The sequence below is a fragment of the Bombus huntii genome, chromosome 14 (genome assembly GCF_024542735.1).
Source record: "Bombus huntii isolate Logan2020A chromosome 14, iyBomHunt1.1, whole genome shotgun sequence".
NCBI classification, from domain to species: Eukaryota; Metazoa; Arthropoda; class Insecta; order Hymenoptera; family Apidae; genus Bombus; species Bombus huntii.
The window spans coordinates 7,832,199-7,846,735 of record NC_066251.1 but is presented as its reverse complement, the minus strand read 5'-3'; the positions used below and the strand labels follow the sequence as shown (position 1 = coordinate 7,846,735).

At 29.0% G+C, this 14,537-nt stretch overlaps 2 protein-coding genes across 8 annotated transcripts; one reads left to right on the top strand and one right to left on the bottom strand.

Moving 5' to 3' along the window:
- The first annotated feature begins 235 nt into the window (after positions 1-235).
- On the top strand, positions 236-9,553 carry LOC126873323 (zinc transporter foi-like). Of its 4 annotated transcripts, none has more exons than XM_050634063.1 (12): positions 236-2,251; positions 2,336-3,057; positions 3,899-3,963; positions 4,077-4,314; positions 4,396-4,565; positions 4,654-4,842; positions 4,951-5,077; positions 5,182-5,451; positions 5,523-5,699; positions 5,791-5,978; positions 6,044-6,223; positions 6,363-9,553. In XM_050634063.1, exons 2-11 carry the CDS (start codon positions 2,346-2,348, stop codon positions 6,188-6,190), a joined length of 2,283 nt encoding a protein of 760 aa, XP_050490020.1. In that variant the 5' UTR covers positions 236-2,251; positions 2,336-2,345; the 3' UTR covers positions 6,191-6,223; positions 6,363-9,553. The 4 variants fall into 4 exon arrangements, with proteins under 4 accessions (XP_050490020.1, XP_050490019.1, XP_050490018.1 ...); XM_050634062.1 differs by having other exon boundaries at positions 237-688; positions 915-2,251; positions 6,044-9,553; XM_050634061.1 differs by having other exon boundaries at positions 237-688; positions 6,044-9,553.
- LOC126873324 (KAT8 regulatory NSL complex subunit 2) lies at positions 8,877-13,433 on the bottom strand. Of its 4 annotated transcripts, none has more exons than XM_050634066.1 (8): positions 13,291-13,433; positions 12,530-12,781; positions 12,258-12,439; positions 11,999-12,167; positions 11,490-11,805; positions 11,278-11,400; positions 11,054-11,194; positions 8,877-10,974 (listed from the first exon to the last, which is right to left on the bottom strand). In XM_050634066.1, the coding sequence occupies exons 2-8, from the start codon at positions 12,772-12,774 to the stop codon at positions 10,726-10,728; spliced, it is 1,425 nt and encodes a 474-aa protein (XP_050490023.1). In that variant the 5' UTR covers positions 12,775-12,781; positions 13,291-13,433; the 3' UTR covers positions 8,877-10,725. The 4 variants fall into 4 exon arrangements, with proteins under 4 accessions (XP_050490023.1, XP_050490021.1, XP_050490024.1 ...); XM_050634064.1 differs by having other exon boundaries at positions 13,278-13,426; XM_050634067.1 differs by having other exon boundaries at positions 11,490-11,790; positions 13,278-13,426.
- Between the last annotated feature and the right edge of the window lie 1,104 nt (positions 13,434-14,537).

Sequence of the window (14,537 nt, the reverse complement as noted above, 5' to 3'; positions counted from 1 at the left end):
CAATGAAAATCAGTTAAATATTCATGTTTGGTTAATAATTTACAATTAGTACAATTCTATAATTTTATTAATGAACTAAACCATGTACATGTATAATTCTTATCCTATGATTACAGAAATGAATAATCTTATATCAAGTTTAATTGAAGGAAAAATATTTCATTTATTTTCATTTAAACTCATTTTTAAATAAACATATTGAAATAAAACAATCCTGTAAAAAATGTTAGTTTTCAATGTATGCTGCGAGGAAAAAATAAGTTGAATCTGAAATAAGAAGTCCTTGATCAAGAATTTTTATTAGAATAGGTTGGAGGATAGCGCCGCATAGGAACAGTGCTGGCAATATGACCCGTTGAAATTTGAAACCAGTTGAAACGTACGAAGTCGCGACAGTACCACCTTGAACCAATGATAGCGTAATATCGAAGAATTTTTCGAAGTTTGTCGGTCCTGGCTCGAAGTTCGCCAGTCTACTATGTTCAGAGTATACTTGTTGCACGCGGTGGAGTTGGATCGGTGGTTGGTCGAGGAGGGAAGAAAGGGGACAGAGACAAGAGTAGAAGTAGAAGATTCTTCTTACGTTAACGTGGGACTTCGCGAGCTTTCCGCAAGCTGGTGAGCGCGTCTCGATCAATTAGCATATGCCACTTCCTAGCGGGAATTTTGTTTCACTGATTGAATAAAGGTAATTAGATGACAGTGTGCTATTATAGTGTAATCCAGCGACCGTTCATCTGATATCGTATACTGACAAAAAACAGTCGGGTCTCGAGCCAAAACTTGACACTTCTTTTTTTTTGTATTAAAGCGGGAGACCGCCTTTCTAACCTAAATTCTAAATTCTGTCATGGACAGAATGCGGGGTAGGGTAAGGAGGGCGATAACCATGAATCTCCTTCTCTTTTTGACAGCTAAAAATACGGTTTTTTGAAGGAACGACCGCAACATCGAACACCTTGACTATTTCGGATACGATACGTCGCGCACGCATCCTGACTCGTTCACGTAGTTTTGTCTCATAAAATGCGCGCTTTTTCATCTTTTACTGTATTATGTGTTTTTCTACTCTACAAACTGCGATTAGTTATATTTGTATTGGTTGGTTAACATTTCCATATCGAGTGGGAGCTATCGAGTTGTTGTGCATTCGTAATTTTTTTACTTAACATTTAAATGAAAGTGTGTAATTTACGATGGATTAATACACGACTTATAAATGAAAATTGTGTGCTTTGAATTTGTCATTCACTATATACCGCCGTCGATAGAATCAGTTGACAAGATAGCTAAATTATATGTTTTGTGCGCGATTAAAATCTTTTTCTTTCTTATTTACAATTTTAATTTATGTGATAAAAATTATAATTATGTATTTGTAATTTTCATGTGTAGCAAAAAAGTAGATGTATAACGATAATTAAGTAAAATACTCGTTTTTTATTTGATATATTGTAATAATTATTAAAATTTCATTGAGGAGATGATATTAAAGCTTAATTTTAGTCTTTGTTATATCTATTGTTATGAAAATATATTCATTCTTTAGAATGAAATTAATCACTACTTAAGCTTAGATCAATTGCTATTATTGTAGAGCATATTCATTTTGTCAATCTTATCTACAGTATTGATATCTGTAATATACAGAATAATGTGCTGATCAAAATTTAATCTGTATTTTTTATAAATAGAAATAATAATATATTTGTAGTATTCACTTTTGGAAGTTGTAATGCAAGGAACATTGAAAAAGCACTAAATTATTATTGTAACATTTGCAAATTACATTTCAGTGTAAAAAATATATAATTTATATCTATGATTTCATAAGGCAATGATGAATTTGTTTTATTAAATATTAGTACTATAAAAAAGTGTAAATTATATTTATCATTTGCATATAGAAAAATTAAATATTAAATAATTATTTTTATTGTTATTCACAATGTTGTTATTTATTCTTCATAATAAAATCTATTAACTTAACTAATCAACTAGTTACATTTTATAATATATTCTGAATTTATAAATGTAATGTATGATTTTCTTCTTTAAACAAATATATGATATATAATCAGTAACATTGTTAGCTGTAATTGGATTCATTATCACTGTGATTGTTGCATAGATAGCTACTTCCTATTTGATGTAATATCTTATTGCCTATACTGTGATGTAATGATTTTTTGAATAGACCATAATGCTGTATAATAGTTTGAATATACTTTAACATTATTTGCTAATAAAGGTTGGTAAATATAAGGTTTCACATATGTACATATACATATAAATTAACTATATTTAAATCAAAATCTTTTATTTCATTTTACAGAATATACAACATGTCACATCATTTTGTCACAGTTTGTGTAGTTTGTGTTTTATGTGCTGCACACACTCCATGTTCAGCACATACTGAATTCTCAACAGCGGGACAAACAACTCATAATTTTGTTAACTCTGAGAAGCAATTAGGACCTAATGAACAATTACAACCATCTTGGTTATTAATAAAATCCAAAGATACACAGCAGAGGGATGTGAGAAAATTAAATTTAAATAATCTAGGTGCTTATAACAATGGTGCTGTTGAATTTTCGAATGTGTTAGATAACAATAGCAGAAGCAAAACTATATTATTGGTACCAATTGCCACAAATGAAATCTATACTAAAAACAAAAACACAGAAATTGTAGAAGTTAACGAAAATGTTGAAATCCCAATAATAGGGGAAGATCCAAACAGCTTAGAAGATATAGAAATATTAGAAAGGCTAGGCCAAATTGAAATTATGCACAATGATGAATTAAATGCAGCACAATTTAACGGAGATCAAAATCCTCTTAACAGGATTAGGGCAAAAAGAAATGTAGATATTATAGATGAAAAATATTTCATTGAAAAGATTTTTGAAGCTTATGGAGATGGTACAAGCATAACAATGGAAGGCTTTGAAAAATTGTTAAAAAAGTTAGGACTATTGAGATTATTAACAGATATATCAAGCGTAGAAAATCATAATACTATTACTAGTCAAAATGAAAATCCACTGGGTAAGTTATTTAATTTATTGATTAAATCATTATTAGAAACATATCTCTTTAATGAATTGAAGAACTTAAATTAATTTAATAATAATTAAAAAAGAATTTATATTTAAGAATTTATTTGAAGATCAGTCTATATTATACATACATGGTATACTACTTTTAATTACCAATTACCAACCTATCAATCATAATAAGAAATAAAGCTACATCTGCTCTTATGTATATATAAGCTGATAATATTTTATCTTTATTCAATATGAGAATCATCTTGATCATAATAATTTAGCTTAACTTAAGAGTTCAAACTCCTTTTCAATTGACCTTGATTCATTAATTCATAGAGTTATTTATTGATTTCATTGGATGCTTATTTACAATTATATTAAAATGTATTCATGATATCTTATGAAATAAATGTATTTAATGCATAATATAAAGCTAGAAAAACATAGTTAAATATTAAAAAGAATCTGTAACATTCATTCTACAGTTATGAATGAATAAACAAAATTTGATAATACTTCTATTGTCTGTACAAGATATCAGTGGTTAAATAATCATATCATGTGTAATGATATCCTCTATGTAGATAACTGACATTTTTCTATTATCAGTCACATACTATTATAAAAATGTTGTTATTATGAAGACATATATTATAATATTTTTATTATATTTTGTATTATATTATATTGTATTATAATATTTTTCCAATCTGTCTTTTTTGAACACATTTATTATATGAATTATTCATGTTTTTAGATTAAATAATATTATGCAAAACTTTCCAGTATAAGTTTTTTTTCGGTACTATGAATAAATATATAATTTTTTCTTTGTGTAGACAAGTCAAAGAATTTACAAAATAATGGCCTACCAGAATATGAAAATGGAGCTAAAAAGGAACGGGTGAGATAAATTATAACAATTAAGATTACAATCTATCATACAGAAATCAAATAAATTAATATTTTTCTTAAGTAATTAAATATTTCTCATAAATGACAATCTCGCTATTTCAGTGCTTAAGTAGTAAAGAATTATTAAGTACTGTTGCAAGAGATATGCCATACAATTTGATCACTAATAATAATTCAACATTACCAAGTTGGCTTTTTGAACGCGTGTGTCCAGCTCTTGTTTACCAACTAGCAGGTGAATCAAGCTCAGAGAGAAATGGATGTATTCGTGTACCAGAGAATTATAAGCCAATAATTAATAAATATCACGGAGAAGACGTTACTCGAAATATGGTTCAAGGTATATAATCAATATAATATCAATTAGAATTTGATATTTTTAAGTATTATAGAATTCTAAATACATGACTTTCTTATTTAGTGTGGGCCTATTCAACAATCAGTATTCTAATAATCAGTCTCTGTGGTTTACTTGGTGTAGCTGTTATACCTTTCATGGGTAAAATTTATTATCATCAATTATTGCAATTTTTAGTTGCACTTGCTGTAGGAACATTGTGTGGTGATGCTCTTATTCATCTTTTACCACATGTAAGATGTTATATAATATAAGTATAATATTTTAACATAAAGAAAATAAATTATATTACTACATAAGAAAGAATTATTCTTCTCTTAGGCAATGATGTCACATCATAATCACGAACATATTCATAATGACCATGCTGAATTAGATTCTAAAGAAGAACACAACATGAATATGTGGAAAGGGCTAGTTGCAATGATGGGTCTTGCATTATTCTTTTTTACGGAGAAAGCTTTAACGATGTTAGCAGAATGGAGGAAACTTCGACAACGTCGCAATAAGGTAAATATTAAGTCTAAAAAGATATTAGGATAAATAAAAATATATAAATTTTTCTAATATATGTATAAAATACATAAACTTTTAAATAAAAACTGTTTGTAATTTTAGCTTCCATCACGTGTTCGAGTAATGAGAGAAACTGATGGACCAAACAGCAATGTTGTTGGAGAGAAACTTTGCAAACACAAATATTCGTCGTATCCATATTGTTATGGTGAAATTAGCACGGATCAAGGTATAATGCCACGATTTAGTCAAGGTTTTAATGAAATATTTAATGCTTTTAATTCTATGTTTTAAAGAATGTTATTTATGGTAAAGAGGATATTTATTATTCAGATAATCATCATAACCGCCAACATAATAACCATGAGAGACCTCCTGTGATTGAGGAGGAAAAACCATTGACGTCTAACTGCAATTCAGTTTCAAAAATTATGACGAATGATGTAGAGAAGAAACCAACTGAAGATTGGAGATTAGATGATTCAATTGTAAATACTAAGAAAAATACGGATGGTGCAGATATACCTTTAAATGAATCAGAAAGTTATACTGTTATTATACGCGAACATGAAATGAAACATCATGGTCATACTCATTCACATGGTACTATTAAATATATTATCTTATGTCTGATATAATATTTGTTAAACGATATAATTTAAAAATTTGTTTAGGCCACGTTCATTCTGCACCTGAATCTATGTCTAGTGTTGCTTGGATGGTAGTAATGGGTGATGGTTTGCATAATTTCACAGATGGTATGGCTATAGGCGCTGCTTTTTCAGCAAATATAGCGGGTGGCTTCTCCACAGCAATAGCTGTATTTTGTCACGAATTACCTCATGAAATAGGTACATTATACAAACATAACTTATAGTAGTAAATAACTTATTAAATCTTATAAAATATTCAGAATTTTTATCCTTTATTCCTTTATAACAGGAGATTTTGCAGTTTTGTTAAAAGCTGGTATGAGTGCTAAACAGGCTGTTTTTTATAATGTGTTATCTTCCGTACTTTGTTTGTTTGGTATGATATTTGGAGTATTATTAGGGAGCACTCCTGCTATAAGTAGTTGGATATTTGCAGCTGCTGCAGGAATGTTTATATATATAGCATTAGTAGATATGGTGAGTATAATTTTAATTCATTTAATTAATCGTAATTATAATTAAGCATCAAATGTTTTATATAGATTCCAGAATTATCTTCAAGTCACTCTGTGGAGCGTAGTTCTCAATGGCAATGTATTTTACAAGCGTTAGGGCTATCGTGTGGCCTTGGAATAATGTTAATTATAGCGCTCTATGAACACGATCTTAAAAATATATTCAGTGATTAAATTTACAAAGACTGACAAGTTTTTTGAACAATGGTAAGCTTGCAGTACTTTCTAGAACTATATTTACAGTCACCAATTAAGTCAATAAAGCTTTGACTGCCCATTCTTACCGAAACAATATTTACTGTTACTATAATATAAACAATTTACTTTTTCTCCTTCTCACATTTAGCATAAGATTTCTTATTGATAGCAACATAGTTTGTTATTAAAAACTTAAGAAGGTACTATAATGGAATAAATGTTTTACAATATTAAGAGTATTCGGTGCACAAGAACAAATGAGCTAAACAACTTGAAGAAAGTTAGGTAATTCAAATGCAACGACAATATTTGAAGTATGCTTATTAAAAATTATATTTGAGATATTGCGTTCTTTGAAAACAGTAAAAACAGTGAGGATTCAAGCTAAAAGTTGAACATTTTGCAATTTATTTGATAAATTATTATAAAGATAGGTAATTGTAATCAATTTTTAACAGATAATTTTTTATATTTTATTACTAAAATCACATAAATTTATGAAAATGCCATGCAGTTCTTTATTTTAAGTCTATTAATTGTAAATGATGATTGGCTTACATCGTAAAAAATGAGAGATGTAATGTTCTAGTTAATATAAAAAAAATTGTGTACAAAAATTGAATAGCTATTACTTCATTGACATTTATTTTAATTAAAATATTTTTAGTTTAATGTACCCGATTCTCTATAAACAATATGAACATTTTCATTCTATATTTAGGTGAGATATGTGTCAGTATGTATATGTATTGACTGTTGTAACAATTATAATTAAAATCTATATTATTTCCTTAGTTATCAGACACCTAGCATTTACATGATATGTATGTGTTTTACAATTATCATTGTATCAGTACCCAAGTTTAATTGTGATATATTTAATAATTGCATTCTTTATTTTGATATAATAATTTAGATAAATACAGCTTCAGATAAATACTTTGTAATTGAATCAATGTTATACGTAATTCTATCATGAATGTATTATTATAAAAGTTAACAAAGTGCTCTATATGCTTTACGATAATTTTAAGCTGAAATAGATATATATTAGTTGAATTATAAGATCAGAAAAAAAAGCAGTGTTATCAAGTCATTTATTATTAAGTTATGGAAAATTAGACACCTTGATCATAAATGCATTTTAAACTAGTATGAAAATGTTTATTTTTTGAATCTTTGGTGCTTATTTCTTTCAAATTGTTTTGTAGTAATTATTCTGCATTTGCACAAAGTTCTAAATATCATACAATACTATCAAGAAAGTGCATATACAGGATGGTTGGTAACTGGTCGTACAAGCGAAAAGGGGGTGATTCTACGCGAAAAAAGAAGTCGAAAATATAGAATAAAAATCTTTTTATTTTTTTTAATTTTTCCATTGAGACAACGATCTACATTGAGATCCGTTATAACGTACCGCACGCGTACCGAGCGAAAATTCAAAGTCGATTTTCTCGAAAACAAAGCCTCAAGCGAAAAATTTTTATTCTATATTTTCGACTTCTTTTTTCGCGTAGAATCATCTCCTTTCCGCTTGTACCACCAGTTACCAACCACCCTGTATATAAGTTTGTGTTTTAGTAACTAACTACCAAATAAGATGATTATTGATAATGTCACAGAGTACATATTCTAGTTTTATGTAACTATAGATACACTTATACACAAAGTAAATTCATCAAGTATGGACACAGATAAACTGAGGCGGTAAATCACTATTCATAATTGGGTATATTAAAAATTTTAAATACTCATACTGCCACAGTAATTATCAATTGTTGAATTGGTAATTACAATTATATGTACATATCTGCATGTCTTAAGATAATACACAATTAAAATTTCTGAGCTAAATATTTTTAGCTGTACTTACATAAGAAAATACAACCATTATTTACGATTGTAAAAAAAACTGAAACATCTTCAATTTTCTAAAACTGCGTTTTAAACAAAATTTGTTTGCAATTATTTCTATACAGTGCATTTATTGTCGTAATGAAGTGGAACATTCATTTTCAAAACATATATTGTGCACTTTTTTATTACTTAAAAAATTTACTATTTAAACAACCAAATTAGGGTAAAACCTCATCTACTTATTGTAAGTTACATTTATTTTGTTTGTATGTTAATGATTAATACCATGATCAATAACTATGTATTTTTTTACAGAAAATGTAAAAATTGAAAAAAAGTGTTATATTCTTGTAAGCAAAATACTTTCTTACATTATATCTTATATTAATACTAATGTATTTAACTAAATGATTTGCGCTTTTTGTAAAAATTTAAATGGAAAGCATAAACGTTAGTTTTTGGAAAAATGTTCATATATTACTCTATCCTATGGAAGATTTTAATTTCTCTTACATATAAGTGGAAATAGTAAATTTGTTGCTTTGTACTAAAAAAAGAATATTTCATTGTTTTGAGCTCATTGTTTTTTTAAGCAAATTTGTTCTTATTTACTGTAATACATTTTGATAACTACTTTATTAATAGTTATTCTAAGATGCTATACTTAATCCTTTATTTGTAGTGATCATTATATTCTTCTCAATTAACTTTAGTATCAAATGAAACACAATATCAAAAAATAAATAATATTGAAATAATAATTTATTGGAAAAATGTCATAATAGAGGAAATAAAATAATCATTTAAGAAGGTGCATTTGTATTTTATTTTTAAAGTTGTACAATGAAAAGGTGACAGTGGCTGTCACAATATTTACAAATGAAAATGATTGTTAGTAACTGCACATGTACACAAATACATGAACAAATAAATTATATTAATACATATGAGTAGTTTAGAATAATAATAGTGTAACGTCCATTATTGATTTTTCAAGAAAAACAAGCTTTTGTGAAATGTTCTTGGATCAATCAAATATTAGGTCATCCCATAAGTTCGTGCCGTTTTTCGAGCGGTTATATATGTTAAGATTGTTTACATACCCTTAAGTTTCATGAAAAAATGTAATCCCCCTCTTGTTGTACAACTTCTTCCCATTTTTCTGGTAGGGCGTCTCAATAAAAGTTCTCTTGTTTTCCTTTAAAATAATTTTCTAAGCTATTTTTGAGAATGTCAATATTTTCAAATTTTTTACCTACTAAAAAGTGTTGTAATGCTCTGAACAGGTGGTAATCAGATGGGGCAATGTCTGGGGAGTATGGGGGATGTGGTAAAATTTCCCAATTAAATTCAGACAATTTTTTTGTAACGCTTTTCGCGACATGCGATCTAACGTTGTCGTGATGGAAGATATCGTTGTTCCTATTCACTAAACCTGGTCGTTTTTCAGCTAGTGCTTCCCTTAATTTTTCTAACTGACTGCAATATTTGTCTGAATTAATGGTATCACCACTAGATAAAAGTTCAAAATAGAGTATTCCTTTATAATCCCACTATACACACAAAAGAATTTTACGTGGATGTAACCCTGGTTTTGCACAGCGTTGAGGTGGCTGATTTCGTTGGGACCAGCTACGTTTCCGTTCAGGGTTTTCGTAAAGTATCCACTTTTCATCACCAGTTACCAGGCGTTTAAGGAATGGCTCATGTTTATTACGCGCAAGTAATGACATGCACGCTGTTGTTCGTTCAAGACGGTTCCGTTCCATAAGTTCATGGGACACCCAAACGTTCAACTTTGACACCATCCCCATTTTTTTTAAATACCTATGAATCGTTGTCTTAGGTATTTTCAGAACATTTGACATCTCTTGAACTGTCAAACTTCGTGATTTTTCAACACGATCCCAAATTTTATCTTCGTCTGTCTGAGGAGAACGCCTGGAGCGTTCCTTGTCTTCTAAACAGAAATTCCCAGCTCTAAAACGTTGGAACCACTTCCTACAGGTGCGAGATGAAAGCGCATTTTCTCCGTAAACAGTACATATGTTTTTCGTGGCAATTATTATAGAACTTCCTTTCCGAAATTCATATAACATGAGATGTCGAAAATGGATACGCATTTCACTCATGATTTTTTACTGTTAGAAGTCACTGTGTTCACTATATTACGATCTTATCCCACGAAAATCTGCTCTAGCCTGTTTTCGATCAGCTAAGCTCAAGTGCATTGGTCCCTTATCGCCGTATGTTTATAAATCGACACATGAAATGTATACACAAAAGTCGACACGAACTTATGGGATGACTTAAAACAAGTAACGAAATGTTATCAATATTTTAATATGGTAAATGTAGTACATATGGAGGAACTTCATTGTTATACTAATACTTAAAATTGTCTTGAACATGTATGTGGTATAGTTTTGTTTGTAATAAAATTGGAGATACACCACTATTATTCTCAATGATACACATCCTTTGTTGTCACACAATATTCATGTTTGAGTTCATATCACTTTTAATTTTAGGCACTTAATATACAGGTAAGAATATAGTTAAGTTGAATAAAATTCATAAATAAAATTTGCATAATTATGTAACAACAAACATTAATATTCTATGATTTGAAGTCATAGAAAAAGAGCTTGTCACACAGAAACAAGATCATCTCTATCACTCATCTGTGCTGATAAACTAAAAGCTGTATCTGTGCTAGCTTCACTATTTAAACTTTCATTAAATACTGGTTTCATATGTGCAGCATCACTCATCTCTCTCATTAATCCCGCCATATCATCGTCTGGATCAATTTCTTGAATTTCTCCTACTACATCAATTTCCACAGATTGATTATCTGTTGCTGACATTTCCTGTGCTTCAGGTTTTGATTCTTTAAACTGAATATTGTGTAATAATAATTAAAATTAATATTGTTATATCACATTTATCAATGAAAATATCTGTTTAAATATTTACCTTCATAGTTTCTAATTTACATTCAGATGGTAAGTTCATGTGAAACACGCAATTTGTATCAAAAATTACAGGTACTGGTTCATGACACTCTATATCTGCTCGAATTGCTCCACATGCTTTGAATAAAACTTGATGTTGATCCTATTAACATAATAAAATTTGTTAATTATTTTATACATTTTTTATGTTGGTTGTGATTATGTAATTAAATAAAATTATTTTACTTTAAGGATATGTTTGCGACAATGTTTTGCAGCAGGAAGAGTTCTCTCTCCACATTTTACTCCACCTTCTGTAAAAATACATTTTGATATACTTGGTATTTTTTGAGTGGGTCCTTCAGTTGCCTATAATGAATACATAATTATAATTTTTATTATTATCGTATATTATATTAACACTATATATTATACAAAATAATAAAATTGCATTTAACCTGTGCTCTACGTTCTAAAGATTTTCTATATAATATAGCTTCAGCTCCACTTCGTCTATGATAACGATTTAAGGCTTTTAATTTTTCATAAATTTTCTTTTCTTTTGCAGTTTCTTTTGGTTGGTCATGTATACTACATAATGTTTCCTTTTCCTTTTTAAGGGCATGTAGATACTTTCGTCTTTTCTCTCTTAATATGTACTGTAATCTTCTATACTGATCTATGTAAAGTGATTGCAGTCTAATTAGTTTTTCTCGCGCAATGTAGATCACCTCCTCAGCAGTAAAAATTCCAGCATGCCTTAAAAAATTAATACTAATGATTCCATAGAAATTACTGTTTAATTTTTGCAAAAAGCAACTACGAAAGGAAAGTAAGTAAAGATAAAGATAATTGATATAATCCCATTTTTAAGATTTGCTCAAGCCAAAGCAAGCTAGCTGTTGTTCTACAGAACAGAATAAAATAATAAATTAGTATAAGTAATTATATATAAGTATATTCTTACTTTAAAGGATCTTCTTGTGCACTGTATAAACTTTCATTATCACTATCATCAAGATAACTTCCTTTTAAAGTATCAGTCACTGTTGTAGGTTCAATATCGCTATCAGAGGAACTTGCATAATCCAAAATATCACTTCCACTTGCATTTACTCTGTATGCATCAACTTCAGCTAAAAAACGATTTTAATATGATATTCCCATTTAATTTAAAATCAGCTTTAATTTTTCCTTTATTAACAGACTACTAGATCAAAGCTTACTAAAAGGGTCTAATGCTTTGATTTTTCCTTCTTCATCTTCGGTATCTTCAGTACTTGAATCTGTTTTCTTAACATAGTGACTTAAATTAAGTAAGAGCATTTCAGGTGTCTGTGGTAAAGAATGTTTTGCTGTAGATTTTATACGTGCTATTTGGGCTTTTCTAGCATGCTCATTACAATATCTGTATATATATATTAAAGATAGATTTTTCATATGTAATTTAAAATACATAATAAACAAAATATTCATTAAATTTACATTTGATACATACAAAATATCTCTTCTATCCAATTTTGGTGCAGGATTTTGACATTTTCTGCCATTACTATTATATACAAAACCACATTGCTTGAAAGGTGCATTTGGATCCTCAAGAATATGCTTGGCGCAATAAGTATATCCATCAAGACAAGGTTGTGAGCATTCATAAGATGAATATAAGCACGTTTGCATTTGTTTGGGCTTTTTTGTGGCTACAATAGTCACAGGCATTGTTGTTTTTGGGATACGAAACATAACTTACCTATGAAATAAATAAAAATTATACAATTTTATTATAAGCTCCTCATAACGCATAAGAAAAAATCGCAAGATAACTGCATTTTATGAATTATTTCTGAAAATAAAATTCAAAACAGTGTGATTTTCTCATATTCTAATTTCAAATTTGGCGCGAGAATTTACAGCGGAAAACAAAACAATTTTATTAATTTCATTCGTTGAAATTAATTTCGATAACAAACGATATTTTAAATATAAAAAATTATAGTATACATAACTTATTACAAATGTTCGAATTTATATCATTTTATAAAATAAAATTGTAATATAAAATGTATATGTAACAAGTGGTAGTCGCCGCCATTTTATACGTGAGATGTTGAATGAAGTCTCATTGATGTATGTACGGATTTCGAAAGAATGAGACGGCATGTGATTGGTTTTTGTGAAAATTCGAATAAAACGAAACTGAGCGGGACTTAAAAAAGCCGCGAAGAATTATTCTATTAGAAACTTACTGTGATCTCTTACATCAAATCTTCCGTGAAGGAAAGTCAGTGCCAATTGAATCACGCTTATCACCGTCAGCGTATTTCTGGATATATCAAGAGAATGAAAAAAAGATTAAGATATCGTGAAATGTAAATTATTGGCGATTGTGCAGCAAGTCTGAAGTTATATACAAATAAATGACAAACAACTCGAAAGACACACTGGATCCTTCAATAGGACAAAGATAACGGGACGCTATTACAGGGGTAACATTGGCTGCAAACACATACTACTAGCTCAACGACCACTGCGTCACTTCCGGAAGTTTAAAGTTCTAAAACTTCTAATTGATAAACTACGTGATTCATACCTATCGTAGACTGAGAAAAAGTTCAGGTAGGTTATGACGTTGGTCATAAAATATTAGCCAAGTTGAATTTACGATACACACCTGTGTTTACAGTTAACCAATGCAACGTGTTTGCTACGTAGAATTATATTGATATTTAGTTTAAATTAATTCAAGTGTACATTTATTACATTCGTCGATGTCCAGAAGATATTACAATTTGTTGTGCAACACATCGACAAGAGTAACGTTTTACAATTTTTATTTTTAATGAAGTGGGATAAATTTTATAAGTGCACAAATGTTGTGACAAGGTTAAGTAACCTTAGTACCTCAAGCAAGATAAGATATTACAGAATTTTTATTTTTGTTATTGCAATTAAAACTATTCGAAAGAGTAATAGTATTATTTCCATAACCAACCTCATGGCCTGCCAAAAATTAATAAATCAAGTTTTTTAATGTGGTGTACGATAATATAAAAATAGAAACTTCGAAAGATATTTCCGTACAGTAAATAATGTCGTATATAATTGATTATCCTGAATGTTTGACGTATATCGAGCTCTAAACTTTACCTTAATTATAAATAACAAATCTACGGAACTTTACGTAAAAATGCAGCAGTTTTTATGACGAATCTTAAAAAATAAATCTCGTTATTGTGATGCATTATCGAAACATTGATTCTACTAATTTATTACGACTATTATACGGAAAAGAGGCTAATTTTGTAAACTATTAAACAAATAAAACGTCCATAAACTAATTTTAACAATATCTTCAAGTTTCGTATTAACCTCTAAACTACGGCAGTCTCATGTCATAAAATGGATAAAATATAACAAATGCCTACAAAAGAATTTCTCAAGTTGGTTTTTCATTTGCTGCACGATTCTAAAGCAGTGCCGTGAAAAACAGAAGACGTCATTTCCGG

Coding starts and splice junctions, on each gene's coding strand:
- LOC126873323 (XM_050634063.1), top strand. CDS start 2,346: ATGTCACATCATTTTGTCACAGTTTGTGTAGTTTGTGTTTTATGTGCT. Junction 3,058..3,898: donor TCAAAATGAAAATCCACTGG/GTAAGTTATTTA, acceptor TTCTTTGTGTAG/ACAAGTCAAAGAATTTACAA. Junction 5,452..5,522: donor TGGTCATACTCATTCACATG/GTACTATTAAAT, acceptor AAATTTGTTTAG/GCCACGTTCATTCTGCACCT.
- LOC126873324 (XM_050634066.1), bottom strand. CDS start 12,774: ATGTTTCGTATCCCAAAAACAACAATGCCTGTGACTATTGTAGCCACA. Junction 12,440..12,529: donor TTGGATAGAAGAGATATTTT/GTATGTATCAAA, acceptor ATATATATACAG/ATATTGTAATGAGCATGCTA. Junction 11,401..11,489: donor CTTTAGAACGTAGAGCACAG/GTTAAATGCAAT, acceptor TATTCATTATAG/GCAACTGAAGGACCCACTCA.